This window comes from Epinephelus fuscoguttatus, linkage group LG23 (genome assembly GCF_011397635.1).
Source record: "Epinephelus fuscoguttatus linkage group LG23, E.fuscoguttatus.final_Chr_v1".
Lineage (NCBI taxonomy): Eukaryota > Metazoa > Chordata > Actinopteri > Perciformes > Serranidae > Epinephelus > Epinephelus fuscoguttatus.
Genome location: NC_064774.1, coordinates 4,451,101 through 4,466,936, shown reverse-complemented (window position 1 = coordinate 4,466,936; position 15,836 = coordinate 4,451,101). Strand labels below are relative to the sequence as shown.

At 40.7% G+C, this 15,836-nt stretch overlaps 1 protein-coding gene across 8 annotated transcripts in view; it reads left to right on the top strand.

Annotated features, from left to right (window-relative positions):
* Positions 1-545: 545 nt before the first annotated feature.
* plod3 (procollagen-lysine, 2-oxoglutarate 5-dioxygenase 3) overlaps positions 546-15,836 on the top strand; it is a 20,331-nt gene continuing 5,040 nt past the window's right edge. For 5 of the 8 annotated variants that reach the window (XM_049568233.1, XM_049568234.1, XM_049568237.1 and 2 more), the window contains exons 1-12: positions 547-742; positions 7,131-7,222; positions 7,887-8,023; positions 10,602-10,765; positions 12,552-12,664; positions 12,773-12,836; positions 12,940-13,037; positions 13,516-13,617; positions 13,725-13,856; positions 13,952-14,073; positions 14,387-14,491; positions 15,631-15,756. In XM_049568233.1, the coding sequence (XP_049424190.1) occupies positions 655-742; positions 7,131-7,222; positions 7,887-8,023; positions 10,602-10,765; positions 12,552-12,664; positions 12,773-12,836; positions 12,940-13,037; positions 13,516-13,617; positions 13,725-13,856; positions 13,952-14,073; positions 14,387-14,491; positions 15,631-15,756 (1,343 nt within the window). In that variant the 5' untranslated portion in view covers positions 547-654. Of the gene's footprint in view, positions 743-7,130; positions 7,223-7,886; positions 8,024-10,601; positions 10,766-12,551; positions 12,665-12,772; positions 12,837-12,939; positions 13,038-13,515; positions 13,618-13,724; positions 13,857-13,951; positions 14,074-14,386; positions 14,492-15,630; positions 15,757-15,836 lie in introns of all 8 variants that reach the window. The other 3 variants (XM_049568236.1, XM_049568235.1, XM_049568241.1) reach the window with 2 other exon arrangements.

Sequence of the window (15,836 nt, the reverse complement as noted above, 5' to 3'; positions counted from 1 at the left end):
AAAACACGTGCTTTTAAAGTTAAAAAAAAAGATTTTTAAGGAAAACATGCCAAATCTAAACTCCCATGAGTAATGAACAGTTTCTGAGATAAATGTTAAAAGTAAAAATTAAAAGAACAATATTTCCCTCCGAGATGTGGAGTAGAGGTATAAAGTAACAGAAAATGTAAATACTTAAGTAGCAGAATCTAATATATGATGAAGCCTTGATGATAAACATGAAGAGAGATAAGTTTTAATACAGTTAGCCCCGCCCCCCTCTCTCTCTGGTGGAATGCATCAGACGTGGCAAAGATTCACTTTCTCCACTTTTCACGAACCTTCTTCAGCTCCAGGCCACGAAATCACAGCCCACTCTCTCCATCTGTCCGCCTCTGATTGGCTCCCGTGGAGCCGCTCTGGCGCGGTGATTGGTTTGAGAAGCCCGCCACTCAAGCCTTCTGAGATTCTCATTGGCTGGCAGCAGAAAAAGGCGGGAGGAATAGTTTTTTTTTCTATCTGCTGTTGACGTTTTTTTTTATCGCGATATCTGGACACGGGATGTGAAAGCCGTTGGGGATTCAGAGAGGAACGTTGGAGTGAAGACGAGACGAGGAGACAAAGTCACGGGTTACACTCTGAACGGAGCCGTTAACGGGTTTTTAAGTTGCAGCCATGACTTCCTGTTTTCTCCTCGGCCTGCTCCTGACTCTCACTGTCCTCCACAGCTCCGTGTCGGCAGAACAGCGGAGGCTGTCTCCAGGTAAGGCCGCTCCGGAGGGTCCCCTGCCCGGCCGGGCGGACCACCCTGACCCGCTGGAGCCGCCCGGCTCCTGGTGTCTGTCAGCTAACTGTTAACCTCATTTATACTGAATTAAGAGGTTCATTATTCACTTATGATCAATAATAACTGTGACCGTGAGTTTATAAAGTGGAAACTGTTAGTTCTAACTGGTGTGCAAACCATCAGACCCTCCAACTTCCTAACTTTTAAATTAGCCTGAGGCTAATTAGCAACAATTAAATACTGGGGCTTATTTTCATCATTTTATAGTCTGTTTTTCCCCCATTAAGTGTTTAATAATTAGACCCTCGACATGTGTAAATGACTGACAAAATGAAGAAGTCATAGTATTAGTGATGTCTTTAAACTGCACACTGGGAGAGATTAGTCACACAAAACCACAAAGAATGACTTGAGTTACTTTGTACTTTATACTATACTACTATATATCAGATTAATATTGTATTTATTAATGTTTTACTCCACTTTATATATCCGCCTGTAGGGCTGTAACTAACAACTGTTTTCATTGTGGATTAATTGTCGGTTATTTTCTCGATTTATACAGTAGTTGTCTGGTCTGTAAAATGTACAAATATATACAGTTTATACATACATTAAAAAAAGAGGAAAAAGGTCGATCAGCGTCCTCAAATGTCTTGCTTTTGTCCACAACCCAAATACATTCAGTTTATTGTCACAAAGAAGGAAAGAAATCTGAAAATATTAAAATATTCACACTTTAGGAGATGGAATCAGAGAATTTCGACTTTTACCAATTAAAGTATTGAATTAAAGCACTTTGTAACTGAGTTTTGAAAAGTGCTGTACAAATAAAGTTTAATTTTGTATTTATTATTATGAATTATGTGATGATCTATTTAGTAGTTGACACCTACCCAATTTATAGATTAATCTTTGCAGATCTGACAGCTTTAGTTACTAAATAAATACAGATTGAATGAGTAGAATTAGCACTACCTCAGCTGGCTACAATATTTAAATTCTGCTGGCATGTTAATGTATCAACAATACTAATACTCCAGTAGTATATTGTGTAAGTGCTGTAAGTGTTTCCTGCTGTGAAATTCATTTTGAGGATGTGATCTGGTTCATTGTGGTCCATAAAGTCGTCCGCACCGCAGCAGCAGTAAAGACTGAAGTCGACTCTGAAGGAACTTTCCAGAATCACTGCCCACATTTCAGGTTGTTGTCACTGTGCTGAGTGTTATGAAGTCTCTGATTTGGTCTAAACCACACATCGTGTTCAGTTTTCAGTGATTCAGTTTCCACATTAATTAAAGTTTCTTCATCAATATTTTTATTAAAAGAAAATCAGTGTTTGTGCCATCAGTTATATACTCCCAGTCACACAGATTGACCTCATGGTACCTCACAAGTTAAGATGACTCCACTCAGTGAAGTCTGTAGGTTTCAAATTCAGGTCACATAATCTGCTCACATATTGTTGTTTTCTTAGAGATATTTGATTTTAATAACATCCCTACTGCAAACACTTAATAAGAGAATAAGTGTAATGTGTTGCCGGATTAAACAGTAAGAAAATTAACTAAAAGAATGTGAAATAAAACATAGTGCAACAGGAATAATATATCTAAAACATATAATAATAACATGCTCTCATAATCTAAAAAATATGCGGAAACATAAATCAGAGTTTCCTTTTCCTGTTAGTGCTACACAGACAGTGTTTATTTCCTTTACATGAAGCTGCAGAGTCACAGTGAGCGCAGAGTTTTACAAACTGTGTGTATGAATGAAGTGTGTGTGTTTGTACAGCTGTGTTGTGTGTTGTTGGGGGTTTGTTGTTTCACACTCGGGCAGCAGAATATGAGCAGAAACTCTAAACAGTTTTCATTACGTTGGCCTGGTGTCCAGCATGTTCACTGCTGAGCAGAAGTCCTCTGTAACTACTGTAAAACAGTGTCTGTGGTGGAAAACCACTCTTCTTATCTGGTGAATAAAAATCTATTATTACCATTAGTCAGTCTTCCTTACTGATTTGCTGACACAGTATTTTTAATACCGCTGCAGATATTAAAGGCAGAACTACCACAGTATAAACAGTGAGCCAAAATTCTGAGAAATAAAAGCTGCAGTGATGCATGACAGGAGAATAGACCACATCACTGTGGGGTTGTGCTAACAACAACAGTCATCTTCAGGTAGATGGCAACTGACCAATCTGATGTTTGTGCTGTGCATTTTAACGTCATATCAGTGCATTTCAAGCATCCAGTCTGTTACCAAAATGGGGTGTTTTTTAGCAACACATGGGCTGTATGTCCAGCTGCCACTGTGCGACCAAAACAGGGTGTTTTTCTGCTACGTATCACTGTGTTTCCAGTGGCCACTGTGCAACCAAACTGGGTGTTTTTTAGTGACCCATGGCTGCATTTCCAGCGGTGATTGTGTGACTGTAATGGGGTGTTTTTCAGCAACACATCACTGTGTTTCCAGCAGCCACTGCAACTAAACTGTGGTGTTTTTTCAGTGACTTATCGCTGCTTTTCCAGCAGCCATTGTGTGACCTTAAGGGAGTGTTTTCAGTGACACTTTGCAGCATGTCCGGTGGCAGTTGTGCGGGTATTTTAAGCCAAAACGTGATCTTTTCCTAACCAAGTGGTTTTTGTGCCTAAACAAACCACAGTGTTGTTGAAATGAAAAGTTTCAAAACATCCTCTGCATAATAACAACATTAAATGGTGTCTGTGGTTTGCAGAACCGTACAATACCAACATTTATTCTGGTGTTTGGGTTGCACCACACAGCAACATCTAACTGCTGGTTGAAACAACTGCAAGCAGTCATTTTCTTTAGTCTGGCCCAACAGGTAAATTAGAAAGCCCCAAACATTTCTCCGTTCTTTTTTTTGTTACCCAGCAGCCCCAAACAAAACAAGACTGATCAAATTTCTTGAGACATTTGAAGACGGCAGGTTGGACATTTTTATTACCTGATCAGCAGTGAGAGTCATCTTTACCTGCAGCCGAATCTGCTTCATTTGACTTCATGAAGCCTTAAAAGTGGGGGGAAAGGTGTGTCGCAGTTAATACTGTGTTACATGAACTCATCCCAGTACGTCTCAGTGCTGCAGGATAGTGATCCATCCACTGTGACAGCTGCGGAGCCACTGTTGGCAGAAAGTGACCCTGCTGTGAGTAATTCTGAGGAGAACTTTGTTACAGAGATGAGTGTTGGTTTGTCCACTGAAGTCACGTTTAAACACTGACTGAAGGAAACCTGGAGTCACTGAGGACAAGGAGGCTTTTGTCAGATACTCCTCTCCTCATTAACCTCTCACTGTCCTCCGCCTCCTCCCCTTCACCTCGCCAACCTCTCTGAGGAATTTCTGAGGAATGTGACTCTCACCGAATCCCTCGAAAGCCTGGAGGGAGGGAGGAAGAAAGAGACTGGAGGGCAGCAGGAGTTTGGTTTGCTTCTTGATTTCTAACATGGCACACAGTGGTGCTATGTAGCTCAGTACTTGAGTACACTTTTATAGTACTTGTACTTAACTTGAGTGTTTTCATTGTCTGACACTTTTTATTTCTTTTTCACTACATCTCAGAGAAAATATTTTACTTTTTCATGTATTACTATTTAATCCAGTAACACTGTGTGTATTATTCTGCATAATCAGTCCTTTAAGTACTTTTGGTACTTAAAGTATACTTGATACTAATCCTTTTGTACTTTAACTTTTTTTTAAAAAATACCAGGACTTTTTTTTTTCCAATTATCCAAACAAGAGCTTGTTTGATTGATGTTGTTTTATTTTTCACTTTACTGTCGGTAGTGATTCTTCATGTCTGAGAGCAGAAAGAAACTAAAAAAGTTTGGATTATTTTTAAGAAAAAAGTTTGAAAAAACCCCAAAAAGTTTTGATTTTCTTTCTAGAAACAGTTGTTTATATTTTTTAAAGAAAAAGGAATAAAAACTATGTTTTTAAAAAGCAATTTTTTTTAGAAAAGAGTGATGAATTATCTAAGTTTTTAGTAAGAGAAAAAAAGCTTTGTTTTAATTTAAACGTGTTTAGTTTTATTGTAAAGCACATTGTTACTGTGTTTTGAAAGGTGCTATTTTAATAAAGCTTAGAATATTATTATAGAATATTATTATTATTATTAATATTAGTATTTTATGTTTTTTTTGTTAAGTTTCGGGGGGGGGGTTAAAGAAAGAAGTGTGGTATTTTTATAAAAAATAAAAAAAAGTAAAACTTTTTTTAAGTGTTTATTTTTTAGAAAAAACAACAAAAATAACAGTGTGTCCCTCACCCGCTGATAGCTCTACATTGAAGATGTAATTGATGGGGCGGAAGTAGCTCAGTCCATAGGCACTTGGGTTGGGAACTGGAGGGTCGCCGGTTCAAGTCCCCGTCCGGTCCAAATGCGGAGCGTAGACTGGTGGCTGGAGAGGTGCTAGTGCTTGAGCAAGGCACTGAACCCCCCAACTGCTCGGGGCGCCTGACCAAGGCAGCCCCCTCACTCTGATATCTCTCCACTGTGTGCATGTATAGGTCCTGTTTGTGCATGTGTGTGTATTTTGGACCTGTGTGTTAATGACAGCGGAGTGAAAAAATTGAATTTCCCCTCAGGGGGATTAATAAAGTATATACAGTACAGGCCAAAAGTTTGGACACACCTTCTCATTCAATGCGTTTTCTTTATTTTCATGACTATTTACATTGTAGATTCTCACTGAAGGCATCAAAACTATGAATGAACACATGTGGAGTTATGTACTTAACAAAAAAGGTGAAATAACTGAAAACATGTTTTATATTCTAGTTTCTTCAAAATAGCCACCCTTTGCTCTGATTACTGCTTTGCACACTCTTGGCATTCTCTCCATGAGCTTCAAGAGGTAGTCACCTGAAATGGTTTCCACTTCACAGGTGTGCCTTATCAGGGTTAATTAGTGGAATTTCTTGCTTTATCAATGGGGTTGGGACCATCAGTTGTGTTGTGCAGAAGTCAGGTTAATACACAGCCGACAGCCCTATTGGACAACTGTTAAAATTCATATTATGGCAAGAACCAATCAGCTAACTAAAGAAAAAGCAGTGGCCATCATTACTTTAAGAAATGAAGGTCAGTCAGTCCGGAAAATTGCAAAAACTTTAAATGTGTCCCCAAGTGGAGTCGCAAAACCATCGAGCGCTACAGCGAAACTGGCACACATGAGGACCGACCAGGAAAGGAAGACCAAGAGTCACCTCTGCTTCTGAGGATAAGTTCATCCGAGTCACCAGCCTCAGAAATGGCAAGTTAACAGCAGCTCAGATCAGAGACCAGATGAATGCCACACAGAGTTCTAGCAGCAGACCCATCTCTAGAACAACTGTTAAGAGGAGACTGCGCGAATCAGGCCTTCATGGTCAAATAGCTGCTAGGAAACCACTGCTAAGGAGAGGCAACAAGCAGAAGAGATTTGTTTGGGCCAAGAAACACAAGGAATGGACATTAGACCAGTGGAAATCTGTGCTTTGGTCTGATGAGTCCAAATTTGAGATCTTTGGTTCCAACTGCCGTGTCTTTGTGAGACGCAGAAAAGGTGAAGGGATGGATTCCACATGCCTGGTTCCCACTGTGAAGCATGGAGGAGGAGGTGTGATGGTGTGGGGGTGTTTTGCTGGTGACACTGTTGGGGATTTATTCAAAATTGAAGGCACACTGAACCAGCATGGCTACCACAGCATCCTGCAGCGACATGCCATCCCATCCGGTTTGCGTTTAGTTGGACGATCATTTATTTTTCAACAGGACAATGACCCCAAACACACCTCCAGGCTGTGTAAGGGCTATTTGACCAAGAAGGAGAGTGATGGAGTGCTGCGGCAGATGACCTGGCCTCCACAGTCACCGGACCTGAACCCAATGGAGATGGTTTGGGGTGAGCTGGACCGCAGAGTGAAGGCAAAGGGGCCAACAAGTGCTAAACACCTCTGGGAACTCCTTCAAGACTGTTGGAAAACCATTTCAGGTGACTACCTCTTGAAGCTCATGGAGAGAATGCCAAGAGTGTGCAAAGCAGTAATCAGAGCAAAGGGTGGCTATTTTGAAGAAACTAGAATATAAAACATGTTTTCAGTTATTTCACCTTTTTTTGTTAAGTACATAACTCCACATGTGTTCATTCATAGTTTTGATGCCTTCAGTGAGAATCTACAATGTAAATAGTCATGAAAATAAAGAAAACGCATTGAATGAGAAGGTGTGTCCAAACTTTTGGCCTGTACTGTATATATATATATATACATATAAAATCAGTTTCCTGTTGATTCAGTCATTGATTAGTTGACTGATGATGTCATGACTGATCTCCTTATCTGTGTGTGTAGATAATCTGCTGGTGATCACTGCGGCAACGGAAGAGACAGATGGCTTCAACCGCTTCATGAGGACGGCCCACGAGTTCAACTACACTGTGAAGGTAACACACACACACACACACACACACACACACACACACGAATAGGTAGCTGTACATCTAGTGTAAGATGGATGTAAAAATAGAACGAAGAGCGATAAAATGTCGGTAAAGTGACAATGGTGATATAATGTATAATACTGAGTGTCACAAAAACATAGCATGAAGTGTGAAAAATTCACACTTCACTTCAATTTTGTTGTGATGTCACCACAGGTGAGACCTGTTTCACCAACTGTACAGACGTTCTCTCTTAAAAGAAGGTGTCGATCATCTGTATATCAGTTACTCACCATGTGGTACTTTAAATTCATAAAGAAAACTTTGTTTTCATGCCTCCACACTGGCGATAGACGTGACGTAGAGAGATTATGTTTTTTGGCACAAATGTCCACTTGGACTCATGATGAACTGATTAGTTGTTGGTGATCAAGGGTAAAAGGTCAAGGTCGCTGTGACCTAGCATCCATCTCATTCTCGTGAATGCAATATCTCAAGAACAGCTTGAGGGAATTTCTTCAATTTTGGCACAAACACTTTTGGTGGTCACACTAGGCGACATTTGGACTGACGCTGAGCTGGAGAGAAGAGGAGGAGTCAACCTGTGAGATGAACATCTGGAGAAATACAGTGATGATGATGATGATGATGATGATGGTGTGTGCAGGTGCTGGGTCTGGGAGAGGAGTGGAAGGGGGGTGACGTGGCTCGAACAGTGGGTGGAGGTCAGAAGGTCAGATGGCTGAAGAAAGAGCTGCTCAAACACTCAGAAAAGAAGGACATGGTCATCATGTTCGTTGACAGGTAACACTCAACTGAGGGTGTGTGTGTGTGACTGAGTGTGTGTGTGTGTGTGTGTGTGTGTGTGTGTGTGTGTTATATAACTCCTGTCCTCTCTTCATCTCTTTATTCTCAGTTTCACCTCTTTATTCTCAGTTTCACCCTGTTGTTCCTTTGTTTCGTCTTCAATGTGGAATCTGACTCACCTGTCCTCACCTGTCCTCACTTGTCCTCACTTGTCCTACTTACCCTCACCTGAGAACAAAGGTTTGGTTAGGGAAGATAATGGGGATAATGTGTTTTTCATCTTTATTACAAAGATCACTTTTCTCTTCAGGAGATTTATCAGATCAAATTACAGAAACAGTTTCTGTTTCTTGACCCGAAAAACATCCACAGCAGGAGCAGCAACAACTTCAGCCCGTCAGAGCTTTATGTTTAGAGCCTGAGAGACAAAACCCAGGCAAAGTCAGCACATATAGTCCTCACTGCAGCTTGTAAAGCTGATGATCATTTGGAGTTAATCGAGTAGTTTGACAGTGTTTTGATAGCTAACAACTGTATGACATGATTTAAAGAGACAGATCAGTTTTTTTGGGGTGTGGCTGTATGAAGTACTGACACAAGTTTTTGTTATTTATTTTTAGGTTTTTGTAGGTGTTATATTAAGCAAGTAATAAAAAAATAATCTTCAGAATAATAGATAAATTAGTCATTAGACGGCTTATCAAAATGATCGTTAGGTGCAGCACTACTTAATAGAGACAGTTTCAAACACAGGCACATAAATCTGCTTCATTATAACTCACAAGATTTGCAGACAAGACAACTGTCTTCATCTTTCCCCACAGATGCAATATGCTAATATTATTAGCACAAGGATATAGCATTTTACATTGTATAAATTAGCCTAGCAGCTAGCAAAGCCCTGGCTTCCTATATGAAGCCGGGGACAACAGCAACATTTAACAAAGGTAACGTTGGCTCCATTGTTCACAGACACAACGACTGTCCTCCATTAAACACGTTTTCCGCACAAATACAACATGTTAACATTATTGGCATAAGCCAGTGACATTTTACATTATGTAAATTAGCCTCGTGGCTGTCAGACTTTCCTCTGCTCATATGAAGCCAGGATTAATCACACACAGGACTTGTGTGGAGGCTTTATTGTCTTCACAATTTATTGTTTCTTATCTGTAAAATCAAAGTAAATAAAAGTTTCCACTGATGAAATGGTTTCAGCTCACAGAAATTAACAGGAGGTCGGCCTCAGCGTGACATGTGGATAAATGTCTGGGGAGGTGCATGTCAGGTACGAGGCAGGGTATGCATTTACACAGAGCCTACTCCGTAGGTGCGGCATCGATTTATAGTGTCTTTGACGAGAGCATTGATGGATATAAAATCCTCAGTTCCCCGTCAGAAATCACTGCCTGACATCAAGGTAAAGCAGTGAAAACATTCTCAGTACAGCATACACTTTAACTGATACTGATTTTGTGTAAAAAGTGTGTTGCCGCAGAGCTACTATGACTGTACCACAGGCTGCTTCTCCAAACTGGGAGCGTACTGACTGACTGACATCCACTGTAGGTAATTCACTGACTATGGAGAAGTACACTTTAAAAAATCTGAACTATCCCTTAAAGGTGCAAACACGAATGGATAAAAAGGTAAGAAGTGCTTCGCAGCAGCTGCTGAACCTCGGGTAGTTTGACTTTTCCTTCATTAGAGTTTATTTGAATCCATTTAAAGACCGTTTACTCAGCTCCAGACCATTAGAGGTGAGTGAGGAAGAAAATAAGCTTCTATTTCTGAACAGACCACAGCAGATTAGAGGCATTTGTGGAGCCTTCATTTTCCTGCTGCAGTCTGTTATTATACTGATGACTGAGGTTTCTCCTCCTGCAGACTGTGTCACACCTACATGTCCAAAGTATACTGCAGCAAAAAACATATATGGCTTCAACTAACCACTATTTTTATTCAGCCCGATTCACAAAGAGATTCTGTTTACTGAGATATCGACACAGAAAAGGTTTGGAATTTTTGATGGAAAATGACTAAATTACAGATTAATCCATTAACAAAATAGTTGCAGGCTGGTTTCCTGAGCTTTTATGATCTAAATGACATTAACTGTATAATAGCAGAGAAATCAGAATAACATGAGATGAATAACTACTACACAGTTCCTCACTTTTAAATGAGATTTACTTTACATATTTTGGAATTTGTTTTCATGTCTATTTTATTATGCTACTTGAACGTTGCAGTTCTTGCTTTTATCTTTTTTTTCTCTGACTATGTTTATCATTAACACTTACTTGTATGCTAAAAAAGCTGCTAAACCATATTCTGATTTTCCAGACAAAGTGCAGTGAGGTTTTGATATTCTGTACACCAGAATGTTTCAGAGCTTTGTTGATTTATTTCATGACCAGTGTCAGTGGTTGACCTCCGAGAGTATGTCTGACCACTTATGCTTGTCGGTCTGTTGGGTAACCCCCCCCCCCCCCCCCAATGGTTAGCGGTTGTCGGGGTTGCTGAAAGCGGAACTGAAACTGATTTCCCTATTCCCTCCCTCTCTCTGTAGCTATGACGTGATCTTTGCGTCAGGTCCAGAGGAGCTGCTCTCCAAGTTTTCCCGTCTGGGTCACAAAGTGGTTTTCTCAGCTGAGGGGTTCTGCTGGCCCGACCAGAGACTGGCCTCCAAATACCCAGAAGTGCATACTGGGAAACGCTACCTCAACTCAGGAGGTAAGACGCCGTCTGTGAGTGGTGTCCAGGTTGATTTCTTACCTTCCAGAGTCAACATTGTTTCCTGTGTCAGATGATGAAGGCTGTAAGGGACCCTCCTGGGGTCCCTCGGGGACGCTCAGGTTCCGTTTATACGATTTCAACTGAAAACAGTAAACTTTAGTTGCATTTTGGCCAATCATTTACACTACAGCTGCATTTTGGGTGCCTGAAAACGCAACGTTTTGAAAACAGGTTCCAGGGTGCAGCTTTTTTGGAAACGGTAGCGTCTCCGTTGTCATGTAAACTTGCAATATGCAGTTCCTCTGAAAACGGAGACTTTTCGCACATGCGCATTACGGTTCCAGTCACTAGGCATGCACGAGAAAGTCAACCGTCACAACAATACCGAGCTCTGTTTGTGATGCTCACCCTGTTGATTTGAAGTGAAGTGTAGATCTGTTACTGTAGCAACTCCACCTCGTCGTCCATCCAGACAAAGTTAGCTGTGCATGCTTTTGCCATTGTGTCTTTGTTTTGGTTTGTAATCACAGCGTTGTAGAGGAAGGCGCTTCAGCGCAGGCGCATTGCATCATGCCGTGGTGTTGCTTTGCAAATTTACACTGTCACCCATTGGCCTGGCGTGCATACTACAGCGTTTCCAGTAGATTTTGTGGCTCCGGGTGAACAGGGATCGTTTCAGTAACATTTTGAAATAAACACAGAAGTTTTTTAAAACGCAAAGGACAAACTTTTCCATTTTTAGAGAAACCATTGTTGTCTAAACACTGCCTCAGAGTTTACAGTTGCCTGTGAAATCAAAGCAAACTGTAAATAAACATGGACATGAGGGAAAGGCTTCAGGAGACATTTTTTAATGAAACAGTCTCAGATAAATTAAATACAGTCTCCTGCTGCTCTGAACAGAATAAAATAGAAAGAAGATGGATAAACTTCAAGAATGGACCTCTTGAGTTAATTGTTTGCATGATCCTGTTAAAATAGATTTCAAACAAGAACTATAATAACAAGAACATTTATTCTTTTTGCAGCAGAAAGCTGAGGCCTCTGTCTTCACCATCATTGCGTCATTACCTGATGCTGCCCTAACTTACAAGCTTTGCAAACCCAGTATTTCACCATAATTACGCCGGTATTTCCCCATGATGGCCACAGGAGGTCATTGTTTGCCCAATCCTGTATAATATATGTATGTATGTGTGTGTGTGTGTGTGTGTGTGTGTGTGTGTATGTATGTATATATATATATGTATATATATATACATACAGAATAACCATAATTGCTTGGGCATTCATTAGGAGAAAGCTAAGGCTGCAGTCTTCCTCATCATGATGTCATACGCTTGTAATGATGTCACTGAACTATGATACAGGTGGTGCAAAACCATGTGAAAATGTGTGGTGGCATCAGAGGAACGAATGATGAATCTATCGTAATGCCTCTGTGCTCATATTTATGATCTCAAAACACTAAATAATGTACAGATTTCAAATAACTGATGGGGTGTTGAAAATGTTTTGTGTATCTTTCTATTCAATATGTTTTGTGTTTTTATTCTGTAAAATTTGATGGAAAAATGTCATAGTTTTGTATTTTTAATTGCATAATTTCAATACTTTTATTAATGGTTTTAGATTTTAGGAATATGAAGCATTTGAAGATACTCCAAGAAATGACATCACAATAAGCAAAAATACAAATGCTGCAGGACCGCTTCTAGTGTAGAGTTCAAAGGGTTAAGATAATTATGTGTGTGTGTGTGTGTGTGTGTGTGTGTGTGTTCAGGGTTCATTGGCTTCGCTCCAGAACTTAGTACAATCGTCCAGCTGTGGAAGTATAAAGACAACGATGACGACCAGCTGTTCTACACCAAAATCTACCTTGACAAGACACAGAGGGTACACCACACACACACACACACACACAATACACATCACTGATGACAGGAAATATGATGATGGTGATGGTGATGATGATGATGATGATGGTGTGACTCTGCTCTTCAGACAAAGTTCAACATGACTCTCGACCATCGCTCCAGAATCTTCCAAAATCTGAACGGAGCCGTTGGTGAGACACACACACACACACACACACACACACACACAGTAAACCATCTTTGTTCCCTCTGTGTATGCATAAGATGAATGAACCAACTGTCTCTGTCTGACAGAGGAAGTCGTCTTGAAGTTTGAGAGGGCAAAGGTCAGAGCGAGGAATGTTGCCTACGACACACTTCCAGTCATTATCCATGGCAACGGTCCCACCAAGGTAACCAGCCAATCATAGCCCTCCACCAACACCATGTGACGGTCCTGTCAGCAGAACAGCCTGATGATCCTGAGCAGGAGCTAAATGTTCAGTTTGCACAACAGTGATACAGACATGATGCTCTGGTTTTAAAATTTTAGAATTATAGATTAAAAAAATCAGCATGTTTTAAGGTTTTCTTCAGTATCACAGTAGTCCAGTGATAGTCGTCTGTACATCCACAGGTACGCTGCAAACAGGAGCTGCTCACACATCAGCACACTTTGAATGGACACACTTGGACCACATGTTAAAAATATATGCTAAAAACATGTTTGTAAAGAGAACAGCAGCACCTCCATGTAGCTGACATCACAGCAGAACATCTGATGAGCTTTACTGGGTCATAACGATTAAGCTTTACTTCATGTGTTTTAGAAATGTTTTCAGGAGTGTGAAGTGGATCAGATGACAGAAATGTCTTTCTTTGTCTCTGCAGCTGCAGTTGAATTATCTGGGTAACTACGTTCCCACAGCGTGGACCTTTGAGAACGGCTGTGGGATCTGTGATGATGACCTGCTGTTCTTCAATGACGCACCTGTACGTACACTCACCTGATAACGCTGATGTTTAATCTCTTATTTTATTTCAGCTTCATCACAATGTTAAAAATGTGTGTGTGTGTGTGTGTGTGTGTGTGTGTTTAGGATGAGGAGATGCCTCTGGTGTACATCGCGGTGTTTATTGAACATGCGACTCCCTTCATGGAGGAGTTCTTGGACCGACTGGCGACACTGAATTACCCGATGACGAGAATCCGCCTCTTCATCCATAACAACGTACGACACAAACGGAACGAAAATCTATTTTCATTTTTTCTGATCTGTATTTATCCTGCTGTACTCTGATCTGTTGTAATCTGCCTGTGATCCAGGTTGTGTACCACGAGCGTCACATCCAGAAGTTCTGGGAGCGTCACAGAGCTCTGTTCCCTGATGCCCTGCTGGTTGGACCTGAGGAGAACCTGCAGGAGAGCAAGGCCAGAACGATGGCTGTGTGAGTGGAGAGATAAGTGTTATTCAACCTCTGAGGACACTACACCACCTTCAGAACAACAGCTTAAGTCTTCAGAACATCTGTAGACCACACACAGATGTTTGAGTGTATCTTAGAACCTGAACAGAATATGGTTGAATTTTCATAGAACATTGGAGATCTCTTCAGAACATTTTTGAACCAGAGCAGAAATAATTAGTTGATTGACAGAAAATTACTTTTTTCGACCCTCAACACAAATGTAGATGTTATAAAACTTAAACTAACATGTATACTTAACACATAACATGTATACTTATGTGTTTGTGTGCAGCGAGGCGTGTAAGAAGGATCCAGAGTGTGATTACTATTTCAGCATCGACTCCGAGGTGGCCTTGACAAACCCAGACACACTGAGGATACTAATCGAGGAAAACAAGTACGTAGTCTGTACGTGATCTGTAAATAAACAGATCAATCAATCAATCAATCAATCAGTACCCTTCCATATACCCTACATCCTAACAGGTTCACACTAGTACCCTTCTATGTACCCTACATCCTAACAGGTTTACACTAGTACCCTTCTATATACCCTACATCCTAACAGGTTCACACTAGTACCCTTCTATATACCCTTCATCCTAACAGGTTTACACTATTTCTCATCTATATATTCTACATCCTAACAGGTACACACTAGTACCCTTCTATACACCCTAACAGGTGCACAATAGTACCCTTCTACATACCCTACATTCTAACAGGTACACACTAGTACCCTTCTATATACCCTACATCCTAACAGGTACACACTAGTACCCTTCTATACACCCTACATCCTAACTGGTACACACTAGTACCCTTCTATATACCCTACATCCTAACTGGTACACACTAGTACCCTTCTATATACCCTACATCCTAACAGGTACACACTAGTACCCTTCTATGTACCCTACATTCTAACAGGTTTAAACTAGTACCCTTTTGTACACCCTACATCCTAAGAGGTACACACTAGTACCCTTCTGTACACCCTACATCCTAACAGGTACACACTAGTACCCTTCTATACACCCTACATCCTAACAGGTTCACACTAGTACCCTTCTATGTACCCTACATCCTAACAGGTACACACTAGTACCCTTCTATACACCCTACATCCTAACTGGTACACACTAGTACCCTTCTATACACCCTAACAGGTGCACACTAGTACCCTTCTACATACCCTACATTCTAACAGGTACACACTAGTACCCTTCTATACCACATACTACTACTACTACTACACTACGACCCTAAAACCTGCTGCTGCTACCTTTGTTTTCTGAAGGTGGTGTGGGCTGGACAGGAAGTCCTGCTCTGCAGCTGGATGATACTAATATTTCTTTCTGTAAATGAACATTTTTTGATTTAAGTTTTCTCATTACTTAGTGAAGTTTTTAACCTTTCAGAGTCACTGCTTGGTGATGTTACACTCAAACCAGACGCTCTGAGTACGTGTTTTTATGCTTTGGTTTAATGAGAGAAAATTAGTGTTAAATGTTCGTTTGAAATTCTCTGTTTCAGATCAGTTATAGCTCCCATGTTGTCCAAACATGGGAAGCTGTGGAGTAACTTCTGGGGTGCTCTGAGTCCTGAAGGCTACTACTCCAGATCTGAAGACTACATTGAAATTGTCCAAGGCAAGAGGATGTGAGTATGCACTCAGTAGTTTAGTCAAATAGTTGACTGCACCTTGGTTTATAGACGAGGCTGAAACAAGAAGTTTTCTC